At 45.8% G+C, this 14,265-nt stretch overlaps 1 protein-coding gene across 2 annotated transcripts; it reads left to right on the top strand.

Annotated features, from left to right (window-relative positions):
* The first annotated feature begins 1,080 nt into the window (after positions 1–1,080).
* Positions 1,081–13,913, top strand: LOC135556719 (eukaryotic translation initiation factor 3 subunit J-A-like). Of its 2 annotated transcripts, XM_064990121.1 has the most exons (8): positions 1,081–1,168; positions 1,293–1,390; positions 10,290–10,344; positions 10,436–10,530; positions 11,268–11,466; positions 12,631–12,792; positions 12,934–13,007; positions 13,272–13,913. In XM_064990121.1, the coding sequence occupies exons 1-8, from the start codon at positions 1,147–1,149 to the stop codon at positions 13,404–13,406; spliced, it is 840 nt and encodes a 279-aa protein (XP_064846193.1). In that variant the 5' UTR covers positions 1,081–1,146; the 3' UTR covers positions 13,407–13,913. The 2 variants fall into 2 exon arrangements, with proteins under 2 accessions (XP_064846193.1, XP_064846194.1); XM_064990122.1 differs by lacking the exons at positions 1,081–1,168; positions 1,293–1,390 and adding an exon at positions 9,913–10,052.
* Positions 13,914–14,265: the final 352 nt, after the last annotated feature.

Raw genomic sequence — 14,265 nt, 5'->3', positions numbered from 1 at the left:
ACAATTCCTAAACTACTGTCTTATACACAGTGTAAGGGGATAACGAATATGTACATAAGGATATATGAATGAGTGATGGTACAGAGCAGCATAGGCAAGATACAGTAGATGGTATCGAGTACAGTATATACATATGAGATGAGTATGTAAACAAAGTGGCATAGTTAAAGTGGCTAGTGATACATGTATTACATAAGGATGCAGTCGATGATATAGAGTACAGTATATACGTATGCATATGAGATGAATAATGTAGGGTAAGTAACATTATATAAGGTAGCATTGTTTAAAGTGGCTAGTGATATATTTACATCATTTCCCATCAATTCCCATTATTAAAGTGGCTGGAGTTGAGTCAGTGTCAGTGTGTTGGCAGCAGCCACTCAATGTTAGTGGTGGCTGTTTAACAGTCTGATGGCCTTGAGATAGAAGCTGTTTTTCAGTCTCTCGGTCCCAGCTTTGATGCACCTGTACTGACCTCGCCTTCTGGATGATAGCGGGGTGAACAGGCTTATATTAAGCAAATCAGAAGGCAAAATTATCTTGTATTTTTATTTATTTATGGATAGCCAGGGTCACACTCCAACACTCAGACATAATTTAAAAACAAAGCACGTGTTTAGTGAGTCCGTCAGATCAGAGGCAGAAGGGATGACCAGGGATGTTCTCTTGATAAGTGTGTAAATTGGACCATTTTCCTGTCAAAATGTAACCAGAATGTTTGTGTCAGAGAAAATGTATGGAGTAAAAGTTACACCATTTTCTTTAGGAATGTGGTGAAGTAAAAAATACAAGTTGTCAAAAAATATAAATAGTAAAGTGCAGATACCCCAAAACACTACTTATGTAGTACTTTAAAGTATTTTTAATTAAGTACTTTACACCACTGCTAAAATTGGTGATATCTATATTCAATGGTCTAAAAATGACTATTTTCATGGCTATTCTGAAATGATATAACTGACATGTTTTGGCTTGAACGAATGATGCTATGTTGCCACTAAATATGGGAAAGCAATGACTGAAGAATAATAATGGGAGCATGACAGCGCACATCGGTGTGTGCATCATTCTCTCTCGGAACCAAAGAGCCAGTTACCGATTGTACACCCACGGAATTCGTTCTGATCAGATACACAGGCAAATATGGCGGAGGGAGATTCATGGGGTAAGAATCCAATCCACTTGTGTGGGAATGGAGCATTCTTCAAGTTTACCGAAACATTGCCAATTAAAAATACAAGAGATGCTAGTTGACATTTGTAACATGTGTATTTTTGTTGTTGTCTTAGATGCTGACACTTTCGATCCGGACGAGCCCGCAATCGGGGCCAAGAAGGCTGTTGTGGCAGACAAATGGGAAGGCGAGGATGAGGATGAGGATATCAAGGTAACGATAGCAGGCTAACGTTAGCTAGCAACCACATACACCGTAGTTGATTTCAAGAGCATCTAATCTAATAATCTAAGCATCCTCTTCCCATCCTAAACTAGATCAGTACATATGATGATAGCAGTGTTAACTACATAACAGTGGCTATCTAACCAAAGTTAGCCTAAAGTGACAAGTCAGGAGTAGGACAGACTCGGAAAAAGTGTCCAGAACATTCGGCCTGTCATGCCAAATAGTGTTCCCCCTCTGCGTCACAATGACATTCGAGAAGCTATTCGCTTCCGTTGCTATATCAACGGCGTGATGAGCGAATCCAGGCCTGGGCAACTCCAGTCCTCTAGGGTGTGGCCTGATTGGTGTCACACTTTTGCGCCAGCCCCAGCTAACACACCTAACTCCCAATAATTAACTAATCATGATCTTTAGTTTTAAAAAATGCAATTAGTTTAAATCAGGTTGTGTTTGCTAGGGGGGGTGACTCCAATCAGGCCGGAGGACTTGAATTGCCCAGGCCTGAGCTAATGTGTCTAAGTTTGGAGAGCATTCCAGCCAAAATGACTTTATTTTCATCCCTACTATTTAAACAAAGCTTATTTAATGAAAACATTACTTTGAACTACTTTTGGGTACCTTAACATTTCAACGACATAAAAAGTAAACGGTACTTTCGAAATAGCAAAGAACAACAATTCAATACCATTATACAGCTATATACTGAAATAAACAAGTATAGGCTAACATCAACACAAACAATACAATACCATTTAGTTGAAAAAACAGAAGTATGAATGACATGTACATAATATGATTGGGGGGATGGTCTTGGCAGAAGGAGGGCATGGGTTTTATCTCAGTTCTGGTGTGTGGGATGGAGGAGAGGTGGATGCTACAGGTTGTTCTGCTGGTCACTTTCCCTCGACAGGCAGCCAATCTCAGGAGGTGGACTTGAAGAGGGAGATTGTAGTCCAGGCACAGCTGTTCTCTTCCCTCTTGGAGTGTTTACAGTGCTAGTGTATGTAGAGCATCTCACTGTGTCCAGGATGATATGTCAAGCACAGGTCCCTTAGCAGATTACATTATACAACATGACATTAACAGTAGCTGTAGGTAATTGTAATGAAAAGTGGGATCTTGGAGGGTGGTTGATCATGGAGGACATCATGGGGATCCAGGTCTGGGGAAGGGATACGGTAGGTGTCTCAGAGCATGGCAGAACCCCTAGAGGACATCATGGGGATCCAGGTCTGCGGAAGGGATACGGTAGGTGTCTCAGAGCATGGCAGAACCCCTAGAGGACATCATGGGGATCCAGGTCTGGGGAAGGGATACGGTAGGTGTCTCAGAGCATGGCAGAACCCCTAGAGGACATCATGGGGATCCAGGTCTGGGGAAGGGATACGGTAGGTGTCTCAGAGCATGGCAGAACCCCTAGAGGACATCATGGGGATCCAGGTCTGCGGAAGGGATACGGTAGGTGTCTCAGAGCATGGCAGAACCCCTAGAGGACATCATGGGGATCCAGGTCTGGGGAAGGGATACGGTAGGTGTCTCAGAGCATGGCAGAACCCCTAGAGGACATCATGGGGATCCAGGTCTGGGGAAGGGATACGGTAGGTGTCTCAGAGCATGGCAGAACCCCTAGAGGACATCATGGGGATCCAGGTCTGGGGAAGGGATACGGTAGGTGTCTCAGAGCATGGCAGAACCCCTAGAGGACATCATGGGGATCCAGGTCTGGGGAAGGGATACGGTAGGTGTCTCAGAGCATGGCAGAACCCCTAGAGGACATCATGGGGATCCAGGTCTGGGGAAGGGATACGGTAGGTGTCTCAGAGCATGGCAGAACCCCTAGAGGACATCATGGGGATCCAGGTCTGGGGAAGGGATACGGTAGGTGTCTCAGAGCATGGCAGAACCCCTAGAGGACATCATGGGGATCCAGGTCTAGGGAAGGGATACGGTAGGTGTCTCAGAGCATGGCAGAACCCCTAGAGGACATCATGGGGATCCAGGTCTGGGGAAGGGATACGGTAGGTGTCTCAGAGCATGGCAGAACCCCTAGAGGACATCATGGGGATCCAGGTCTGGGGAAGGGATACGGTAGGTGTCTCAGAGCATGGCAGAACCCCTAGAGGACATCATGGGGATCCAGGTCTGGGGAAGGGATACGGTAGGTGTCTCAGAGCATGGCAGAACCCCTAGAGGACATCATGGGGATCCAGGTCTGCGGAAGGGATACGGTAGGTGTCTCAGAGCATGGCAGAACCCCTAGAGGACATCATGGGGATCCAGGTCTGGGGAAGGGATACGGTAGGTGTCTCAGAGCATGGCAGAACCCCTAGAGGACATCATGGGGATCCAGGTCTGGGGAAGGGATACGGTAGGTGTCTCAGAGCATGGCAGAACCCCTAGAGGACATCATGGGGATCCAGGTCTGGGGAAGGGATACGGTAGGTGTCTCAGAGCATGGCAGAACCCCTAGAGGACATCATGGGGATCCAGGTCTGCGGAAGGGATACGGTAGGTGTCTCAGACTGGGTTGACCCGTCGTCCATAATAAATGACCGGTGTGACCTCGACCCGTCGTCCATAATAAATGACCGGTGTGACCTCGACCCGTTGTCCATAATAAATGACCTCGACCTGTTGTCCATAATAAATGACCGGTGTGACCTCGACCCATCGTCCATAATAAATGACCGGTGTGACCTCGACCCGTCGTCCATAATAAATGACCGGTGTGACCTCGACCCGTCGTCCATAATAAATGACCGGTGTGACCTCGACCCGTCGTCCATAATAAATGACCGGTGTGACCTCGACCCGTCGTCCATAATAAATGACCGGTGTGACCTCGACCCGTCGTCCATAATAAATGACCGGTGTGACCTCGACCCGTCGTCCATAATAAATGACCGGTGTGACCTCGACCCGTCGTCCATAATAAATGACCGGTGTGACCTCGACCCGTCGTCCATAATAAATGACCGGTGTGACCTCGACCCGTCGTCCATAATAAATGACCGGTGTGACCTCGACCCGTCGGGGTCCATAATAAATGACCGGTGTGACCTCGACCCGTCGGGGTCCATAATAAATGACCGGTGTGACCTCGACCCGTCGGGGTCCATAATAAATGACCGGTGTGACCTCAACCCGTCGGGGTCCATAATAAATGACCGGTGTGACCTCGACCCGTCGGGGTCCATAATAAATGACCGGTGTGACCTCGACCCGTCGGGGTCCATAATAAATGACCGGTGTGACCTCGACCCGTCGGGGTCCATAATAAATGACCGGTGTGACCTCGACCTGTTGTCCATAATAATTGACCGGTGTGACCTCGACCCGTCGTCCATAATAAATGACCGGTGTGACCTCGACCCGTCGTCCATAATAAATGACCGGTGTGACCTCGACTCGTGGGGGTCCATAATAAATGACCGGTGTGACCTCGACCCGTCGTCCATAATAAATGACCGGTGTGACCTCGACCCGTTGGGGTCCATAATAAATGACCGGTGTGACCTCGACCCGTCGTCCATAATAAATGACCGGTGTGACCTCGACCCGTTGGGGTCCATAATAAATGACCGGTGTGACTTCGACCCGTCGTCCATAATAAATGACCGGTGTGACCTCGACCCGTCGTCCATAATAAATGACCGGTGTGACCTCGACCCGTCGTCCATAATAAATGACCGGTGTGACCTCGACCCGTCGTCCATAATAAATGACCCGTGTGACCTCGACCCGTCGTCCATAATAAATGACCGGTGTGACCTCGACCCGTTGGGGTCCATAATAAATGACCGGTGTGACCTCGACCCGTCGTCCATAATAAATGACCGGTGTGACCTCGACCCGTCGGGGTCCATAATAAATGACCGGTGTGACCTCGACCCGTCGGGGTCCATAATAAATGACCGGTGTGACCTCGACCCGTCGGGGTCCATAATAAATGACCGGTGTGACCTCGACCCGTCGGGGTCCATAATAAATGACCGGTGTGACCTCGACCTGTTGTCCATAATAATTGACCGGTGTGACTCGACCCGTCGTCCATAATAAATGACCGGTGTGACCTCGACCCGTCGTCCATAATAAATGACCCGTGTGACCTCGACCCGTCGGGGTCCATAATAAATGACCCGTGTGACCTCGACCCGTCGGGGTCCATAATAAATGACCCGTGTGACCTCGACCCGTCGGGGTCCATAATAAATGACCGGTGTGACCTCGACCTGTTGTCCATAATAATTGACCGGTGTGACCTCGACCCGTCGTCCATAATAAATGACCGGTGTGACCTCGACCTGTCGTCCATAATAAATGACCGGTGTGACCTCGACCCGTTGGGGTCCATAATAAATGACCGGTGTGACCTCGACCCGTCGTCCATAATAAATGACCGGTGTGACCTCGACCCGTTGGGGTCCATAATAAATGACCGGTGTGACCTCGACCCGTCGTCCATAATAAATGACCGGTGTGACCTCGACCCGTTGGGGTCCATAATAAATGACCGGTGTGACCTCGACCCGTCGTCCATAATAAATGACCGGTGTGACCTCGACCCGTTGGGGTCCATAATAAATGACCGGTGTGACCTCGACCCGTCGTCCATAATAAATGACCGGTGTGACCTCGACCCGTCGTCCATAATAAATGACCGGTGTGACCTCGACCCGTCGTCCATAATAAATGACCGGTGTGACCTCGACCCGTCGTCCATAATAAATGACCGGTGTGACCTCGACCCGTCGTCCATAATAAATGACCGGTGTGACCTCGACCCGTCGTCCATAATAAATGACCCGTGTGACCTCGACCCGTCGGGGTCCATAATAAATGACCGGTGTGACCTCGACCCGTCGTCCATAATAAATGACCGGTGTGACCTCGACCCGTCGGGGTCCATAATAAATGACCGGTGTGACCTCGACCCGTCGGGGTCCATAATAAATGACCGGTGTGACCTCGACCCGTCGTCCATAATAAATGACCGGTGTGACCTCGACCTGTTGTCCATAATAATTGACCGGTGTGACCTCGACCCGTCGTCCATAATAAATGACCGGTGTGACCTCGACCCGTCGTCCATAATAAATGACCGGTGTGACCTCGACTCGTTGGGGTCCATAATAAATGACCGGTGTGACCTCGACCCGTCGTCCATAATAAATGACCGGTGTGACCTCGACCCGTTGGGGTCCATAATAAATGACCGGTGTGACCTCGACCCGTCGTCCATAATAAATGACCGGTGTGACCTCGACCCGTTGGGGTCCATAATAAATGACCGGTGTGACCTCGACCCGTCGTCCATAATAAATGACCGGTGTGACCTCGACCCGTTGGGGTCCATAATAAATGACCGGTGTGACCTCATCCATAATAAATGACCGGTGTGACTTCGACCCGTCGTCCATAATAAATGACCGGTGTGACCCCGTCGTCCATAATAAATGACCGGTGTGACCTCGACCCGTCGTCCATAATAAATGACCGGTGTGACCTCGACCAGTCGTCCATAATAAATGACCGGTGTGACCTCGACCCGTTGGGGTCCATAATAAATGACCGGTGTGACCTCGACCCGTCGTCCATAATAAATGACCGGTGTGACCTCGACCCGTCGGGGTCCATAATAAATGACCGGTGTGACCTCGACCCGTCGGGGTCCATAATAAATGACCGGTGTGACCTCGACCCGTCGGGGTCCATAATAAATGACCGGTGTGACCTCGACCCGTCGGGGTCCATAATAAATGACCGGTGTGACCTCGACCCGTTGTCCATAATAATTGACCGGTGTGACCTCGACCCGTCGTCCATAATAAATGACCGGTGTGACCTCGACCCGTCGTCCATAATAAATGACCGGTGTGACCTCGACCCGTCGGGGTCCATAATAAATGACCGGTGTGACCTCGACCCGTCGGGGTCCATAATAAATGACCGGTGTGACCTCGACCCGTCGTCCATAATAAATGACCGGTGTGACCTCGACCTGTTGTCCATAATAATTGACCGGTGTGACCTCGACCCGTCGTCCATAATAAATGACCGGTGTGACCTCGACCTGTCGTCCATAATAAATGACCGGTGTGACCTCGACCCGTTGGGGTCCATAATAAATGACCGGTGTGACCTCGACCCGTCGTCCATAATAAATGACCGGTGTGACCTCGACCCGTTGGGGTCCATAATAAATGACCGGTGTGACCTCGACCCGTCGTCCATAATAAATGACCGGTGTGACCTCGACCCGTTGGGGTCCATAATAAATGACCGGTGTGACCTCGACCCGTCGTCCATAATAAATGACCGGTGTGACCTCGACCCGTTGGGGTCCATAATAAATGACCGGTGTGACCTCGACCCGTCGTCCATAATAAATGACCGGTGTGACCTCGACCCGTCGTCCATAATAAATGACCGGTGTGACCTCGACCCGTCGGGGTCCATAATAAATGACCGGTGTGACTCGACCCGTCGGGGTCCATAATAAATGACCGGTGTGACCTCGACCCGTCGTCCATAATAAATGACCGGTGTGACCTCGACCTGTTGTCCATAATAATTGACCGGTGTGACCTCGACCCGTCGTCCATAATAAATGACCGGTGTGACCTCGACCTGTCGTCCATAATAAATGACCGGTGTGACCTCGACCCGTTGGGGTCCATAATAAATGACCGGTGTGACCTCGACCCGTCGTCCATAATAAATGACCGGTGTGACCTCGACCCGTTGGGGTCCATAATAAATGACCGGTGTGACCTCGAACCCATAATAAATGACCGGTGTGACCTCGACCCGTCGTCCATAATAAATGACCGGTGTGACTCGACCCGTTGGGGTCCATAATAAATGACCGGTGTGACCTCGACCCGTCGTCCATAATAAATGACCGACCTCGACCCGTCGTCCATAATAAATGACCGGTGTGACCTCGACCCGTCGTCCATAATAAATGACCGGTGTGACCTCGACCCGTCGTCCATAATAAATGACCGGTGTGACCTCGACCCGTCGTCCATAATAAATGACCGGTGTGACCTCGACCCGTTGGGGTCCATAATAAATGACCGGTGTGACCTCGACCCGTCGTCCATAATAAATGACCGGTGTGACCTCGACCCGTCGGGGTCCATAATAAATGACCGGTGTGACCTCGACCCGTCGTCCATAATAAATGACCGGTGTGACCTCGACCTGTTGTCCATAATAATTGACCGGTGTGACCTCGACCCGTCGTCCATAATAAATGACCGGTTCGACCCATCGTCCATAATAAATGACCGGTGTGACCTCGACCCGTTGGGGTCCATAATAAATGACCGGTGTGACCTTCGTCCATAATAAATGACCGGTGTGACCTCGACCCGTTGGGGTCCATAATAAATGACCGGTGTGACCTCGACCCGTCGTCCATAATAAATGACCGGTGTGACCTCGACCCGTCATCCACTAATATATGAATACCACAGACTGGCAACCCATGTTAATAACTGTGTCTGTGTCTCATTGTTCTATCTGTGCCAATAGGGGGGGGACTCTATTTGGCATGACAGGCCCGCTGACTTTGCTCTACTTGTGACAGCGTTAGCTAGCAAGCCACCCTAGGATGACAGCTGTTAGCTTGCAAGGTAGATTAGATGGTCTTGATGAGTCCGTGGGTTAACTGCCTGTTCAGGGGCAGAATGACAGATTTGTACCTTGTCAGCTCGGGGGTTTGAACTTGCAAACCTCTGTTTACTAGTCCAACGCTCTAACCACTAGGCCATAGGAGCGAATAAATACATTTTAGCTAATTAACACTGGAGTGATAAATGAGCAGATGATGATGTGCAAGTAGTGTGCAAGTAGTGATACTTGTGTGCAAAAGAGCAGAAAAGTAAATAGAAACAAAATGGGGATGATGTAGGTAGATTAGTGTACTGGTAAGAAAAAAGAGCAGGAACCCGTATGTGCGAGTGCCTTTTTGAATTTTGATTTACTGTACTGGTTAACTTCAGTAGATAGCCTAAATGGTGCTCGCATATCAGTCTGATTTAATCAATAACAAAATGAGTTGGTATATACGTCCTAAAAAGGAATGACTGCAAAATTGTGTAAATGTTAGTTACAAGCCAGAAGGTTGTCGCTGGTTACAAGCACCACAGGAGTCGCTGGTGCTCGATGAGACAAGGATATCCCTACCGGCCAAACCCTCCCTAACCCGGACGACGCTAGGCCAATTGTGCGTCGCCCCACGGACCTCCCGGTTGCGGCCGGTTGCGACAGAGCTTGGGCGCGAACCCAGAGTCTCTGGTGGCACAGCTGGTGCTGCAGTACAGCGCCCTTGACCACTGCAGTATTTGTTCACCCAACTTTTTTGAGCTTCAGTACTGATCAGTACTCATTTTCTATCAACTGTCACAATGCTCAAACCCATGTAAACACCGACTGACTTCAGTTTCAGTATGCGTGCGTCTCGTACACACGTGTGTTTGCGCATGACCGAAGGCACGAGACTGACGTCAAGCAGGTGTTTGCGCCAGATCATTTAACTTTCAGTTTGAATTTCAGCACTCTTAAAAATGTCGTTTAACAATACTTTCCTATGGATATTCTGTCTAAAATTTACCATCCGGAAGGACAAACCGAAAGAGTAAGTTCAAATGTAATTTTATTCAACATTCCTTGCTTGTAAGGAACATTTTTTTTACATGATTTTGAAGTCATTCGGTTTTTTTAGACTGCGTTTCAGACTGCATTTACCAATGGTGAACAATGAATAAGCTAAATAGTGATGGCTTTGGTTGTAACTAAAAGCTAGATCCATGACTGGACGCAACATTCTGAAGCATACATCTATTTTTCCCATAACCGTGTGTTCTCTTTGTAGGATAACTGGGATGATGAAGAGGAGGAATTGAAGAACGCAGAAGAGAAAAAAGCAGGTATTTAAACCGCATGACTTGAACCAGTGAGTTCCTATTATATTAATACAAGTTCAAATGAAGTCATATTCTTTTCCATTTTATTTTGTAGCAGAGACAAAACGTTCAGAAAAGAAGAAATTAGCGGAAAAAATCAAAGAAAAAGAAAGTTTACAACGAAAAAAACAAGAAGAGTTGAGAAAGAGGGTAAGTGCCTTGCATACTGGGATTTCTGCATGTCGTTGCTATGGAGTACATGATAGTAGCCATGGTAACCAATCCAGCTACTGCGACTGCTGGTTTGCTTCTCAAAATTCAGCAGAAACTGGACCTTTTGCTTCCATAAATATTAACAAATTTGGGATGCCTTAATGATTTTAATTGTCTTTATCATTTGGATTGGGTACAAATTATTACACTGTACCTCCGGTATTCCCAGAGACAAAACTGAAATAGTGTTTTCCTCAAATCCTCCCAAAGGGCTTCACAATGTGTGTGTGTATATATACACTGAGTATACAAAACATTAAGGACACCTCTCTTTCCATGACAGACTGACTAGGTGAATCCAGGTGAAAGCTATGATCCCTTATTGATGTCACAGGTTAAAGAAGGATTTTTATGCCTTGACCATTGAGCCATGGATTGTGTGCCATTCAGAGGGTGAATGGGCAAGACAAAATATTGAAGTGCCTTTGAACATGGCATGGTAGTAGGTACCAGGAGCACCGTTTTGTGTCAAGAACTGCAACGCTGCTGGTTGTTTCATGCTCGACCCGTGTGTATCAAGAATCGTCCACCACCCAAGGGACGTGCGCCACTTAGTGTTAGGAAGGTGTCCTTAATGTTTTGTACACTCAGTGTATAGCCTAAAGTGTCCATGACTGACAAGTCATTGTCTGCTGGATATGAAAGTATACTATTTCTAATTTATTGCTTGGTAGTTAGAGGAATCTAATGAGACAGAACTCACACCAGAGGAGGAGCTAGCAGAGAAACTACAGGAAGAGAAAAAGGAACTCACACCAGAGGAGGAGCTAGCAGAGAAACTACAGGAAGAGAAAAAGGAACTCACACCAGAGGAAGAGCTAGCAGAGAAACTACAGGAAGAGACTGGTCTTCTACTGGCTCAGGATGCTTTCGGTAAGAGATCAGGGCCCGGTTTCCCAAAAGCATCTTAAGGCTAAGTTCGTGATTTGAACCATAGATCCTATAGTTCCAATGATGAATTTAGCCTTAAGATGACTTTGGGAAACTGGTCCCAGTATTACAGGAAAAGGAAAAGTTTGGCCTTGTCTCTTTTATATAAAAACCTGTTTGTCTGTTTATGTCATATCCCTGAGCTGACAAGGTAGAAATCTGTCGTTCTGCCCCTGAACAAGGCAGTTAACCCACTGTTCCCCAGTACAAAATAAGAATTTGTTCTTAACTGACTTGCCTAGTTAAATAAAGGTAAGATAAAATAAAAAATCAAATTTCCGTTACACGTCCCAAATATTTTTTGCACAATTGCTTTTGTCGAATTGACCTGGAACAATGGAAACCTGCCGGGTGTCTGGTGGAAAGCAGATTGAACCTTGTTTTCCTCTAGGATTTTGTCTGTGCTGAGCTCCATTTTTTTATTTTTTTTTACCATTGTATTGTATTGGATTTGCCCCAAACATAAGACTGTGTTCGGGACAAAAAGTTCATTGCTTAGACATTTTTTTTGCATTATTACTTTAGGGCCTTGTTGCAAACAGGATACATGTTTAGGAATATTTTTATTCTGTACAGGCTTCCTTCTTTTCACTCTGTCAATTAGGTTAGTATTGTGGAGTAACTACAATGTTTTTGATCCATCCTCAGTTTTCTCCTATCACAGCCATTAAACTCTGTAACTGTTTTAAAGTCACCATTTGCCTCATGGTGAAATCCCTGAGCAGTTTCCTTCCTCTCTGGCAACTGAGTTAGGAAGGATACCTGTATATTTGTAGTGACACACCATCCAAAGTGTAATAAATATTTGTAAACATTTTGAAAAACATAATTTCACTTTAATTTCACACAACAAAATATGGGAAAAGTCAAGGGGTGTGAATATTTTCTGAAGACACTGTATGTATTACAAACATTTTAAAGTTGACAGGTTACACATTCCAGAGCCATAAAAATCTTTACAGAGAATCTGTGATTAAAACCAGCCATTTTGCTAGAAGTATAAAGTTTTTTTTCTTTTTCTTTTTTTTTTACATTGTCAAGACAAGTTGTCAGTGGAAACTTTTAATATCACAGTGCTGAAATATTATTTTTTTCTTCCCAAATCAGGTGTCGTCAACAATGTAAAAGGAATTGACGCTGTAAGCCCCTCTTCTAAAGATGACTTTACAGATTTTGAAAAGTTGCTAAAAGACAAGATAACACCTTTTGAGAGTTCCATACACTATTCCGGTTTCCTAGAGTCCTTGTTTCGAGACCTCTGTCTCTCATGTGAGTATTCATGTAATAATCCATTGTAATAATATACATTTAGAAATTAACCAATGTTATTAGTCAATCGTATCAACTGTCAGTGGTACTGTATTATATGAAATATTATTTGTTTTGAACTGTGCACCTCTTATGTTACAGTGGAGGTAGAAGACCTAAAAAAGGTCAGCAACTCCCTTACAGTATTACTAAGTGAGAAACAGAAACAGGAAAAGGTAGGTGGTCTTTTCAAATGACAGAAAAGTAAACTTTTTTTGGCTTGTAATCAGTCTTATCCGGGTCCTGTTCATTAGGCATCAAACAGAAGAAAACGGACTGGAACAGTGAAAGAGCTACTACTAATTTTTCTTCATTTTTTTTCCCATTGCAAAATGTTTTGTAACGTTTTCTATTGCTTGCTCTAATGAACACGACCCTCATTAAATTTGTATTCCTGTGATATAAGTCAATGCTAATCATCCCCTCTTTATTTCCAACAGCAGATGAATAAAGGAAAGAAGAAAAAGAAAGGCGTGGTTGCTGCCGGAGGGATGAAGGCCAAGATGAAGGATGACCTAGCGGACTACGGAGAGTTCGATGGAGGTTACGCACAAGACTACGAGGACTTCATGTGACACCAACCGACTGCTGAGTCTCAAACGGCGACCTGTTCAAGTAGTGCCCTTATATTGGGGACATCCACTGTCCTTCCCATTCCCTCTCAGCTCTGCTCGATTCATTCACCTCGGAGCATGACCTATGACCTATTCTACTGCCCAAGGCCATCCAATGAAAACCACCCTTGTGTTGCCCGCTGCGCACACAGAAGATTCTGAAAGAAGTGTTTAATGGTTTGACGAAGAGCACGAACATCTGATCTCGATATGTTTTTTTTTGCCTTCGTTAGGATTCCTTCGACGATTCCTCGAAACTGATCAATAAGACAAGAAACTGATCCTTGAGTTCCCTTCACTGTAAGAATGTTCTGAGTTCCAAAATGTTTTACCAGCATACTTCATTTTTTCCAAATCTACAATGAATTCAATTTTATCTTTAAAATAAATGTGTCAACAAAATTAATTGTTACTGAGTTTGATGACTGAAAGTAGAAGGAAAATAAATGTGGTATTCTATGCAAATGAGATTGACTATATTTGTCTCCAGTATCATTCAATATTATATGTATTTTAATGGCTACTGGTGTTCCATAATATGAGCTACATTTTTTTTTATTGTGAAGAATGTAGGTCTCCAAATGTCAGTTTGCTTATCCCATATTCCAATCAAATCAAATCAAATTTTATTTGTCACATACACATGGTTAGCAGATGTTAATGCGAGTGTAGCGAAATGCTTGTGCTTCTACTTCCGACAATGCAGTAATAACCAACAAGTAATCTAACTAACAATTCCTAAACTACTGTCTTATACACAGTGTAAGGGGATAAAGAATATGTACATAAAAATATATGAATGAGTGATGGTACAGAGCAG

Source organism: Oncorhynchus masou, chromosome 15 (assembly GCF_036934945.1).
Source record: "Oncorhynchus masou masou isolate Uvic2021 chromosome 15, UVic_Omas_1.1, whole genome shotgun sequence".
NCBI lineage: Eukaryota > Metazoa > Chordata > Actinopteri > Salmoniformes > Salmonidae > Oncorhynchus > Oncorhynchus masou.
This window is presented reverse-complemented; position numbering and strand designations above follow the sequence as displayed.

What these genes read in the sequence shown, in the direction of transcription:
- LOC135556719 (XM_064990121.1), top strand. Translation starts at nt 1,147, where the DNA reads ATGGCGGAGGGAGATTCATGGG. An exon ending in CGCAGAAGAGAAAAAAGCAG is followed by an intron (nt 10,345 to 10,435) that starts GTATTTAAACCG and finishes TTTATTTTGTAG; the next exon opens with CAGAGACAAAACGTTCAGAA. An exon ending in ACTGGCTCAGGATGCTTTCG is followed by an intron (nt 11,467 to 12,630) that starts GTAAGAGATCAG and finishes TTCCCAAATCAG; the next exon opens with GTGTCGTCAACAATGTAAAA.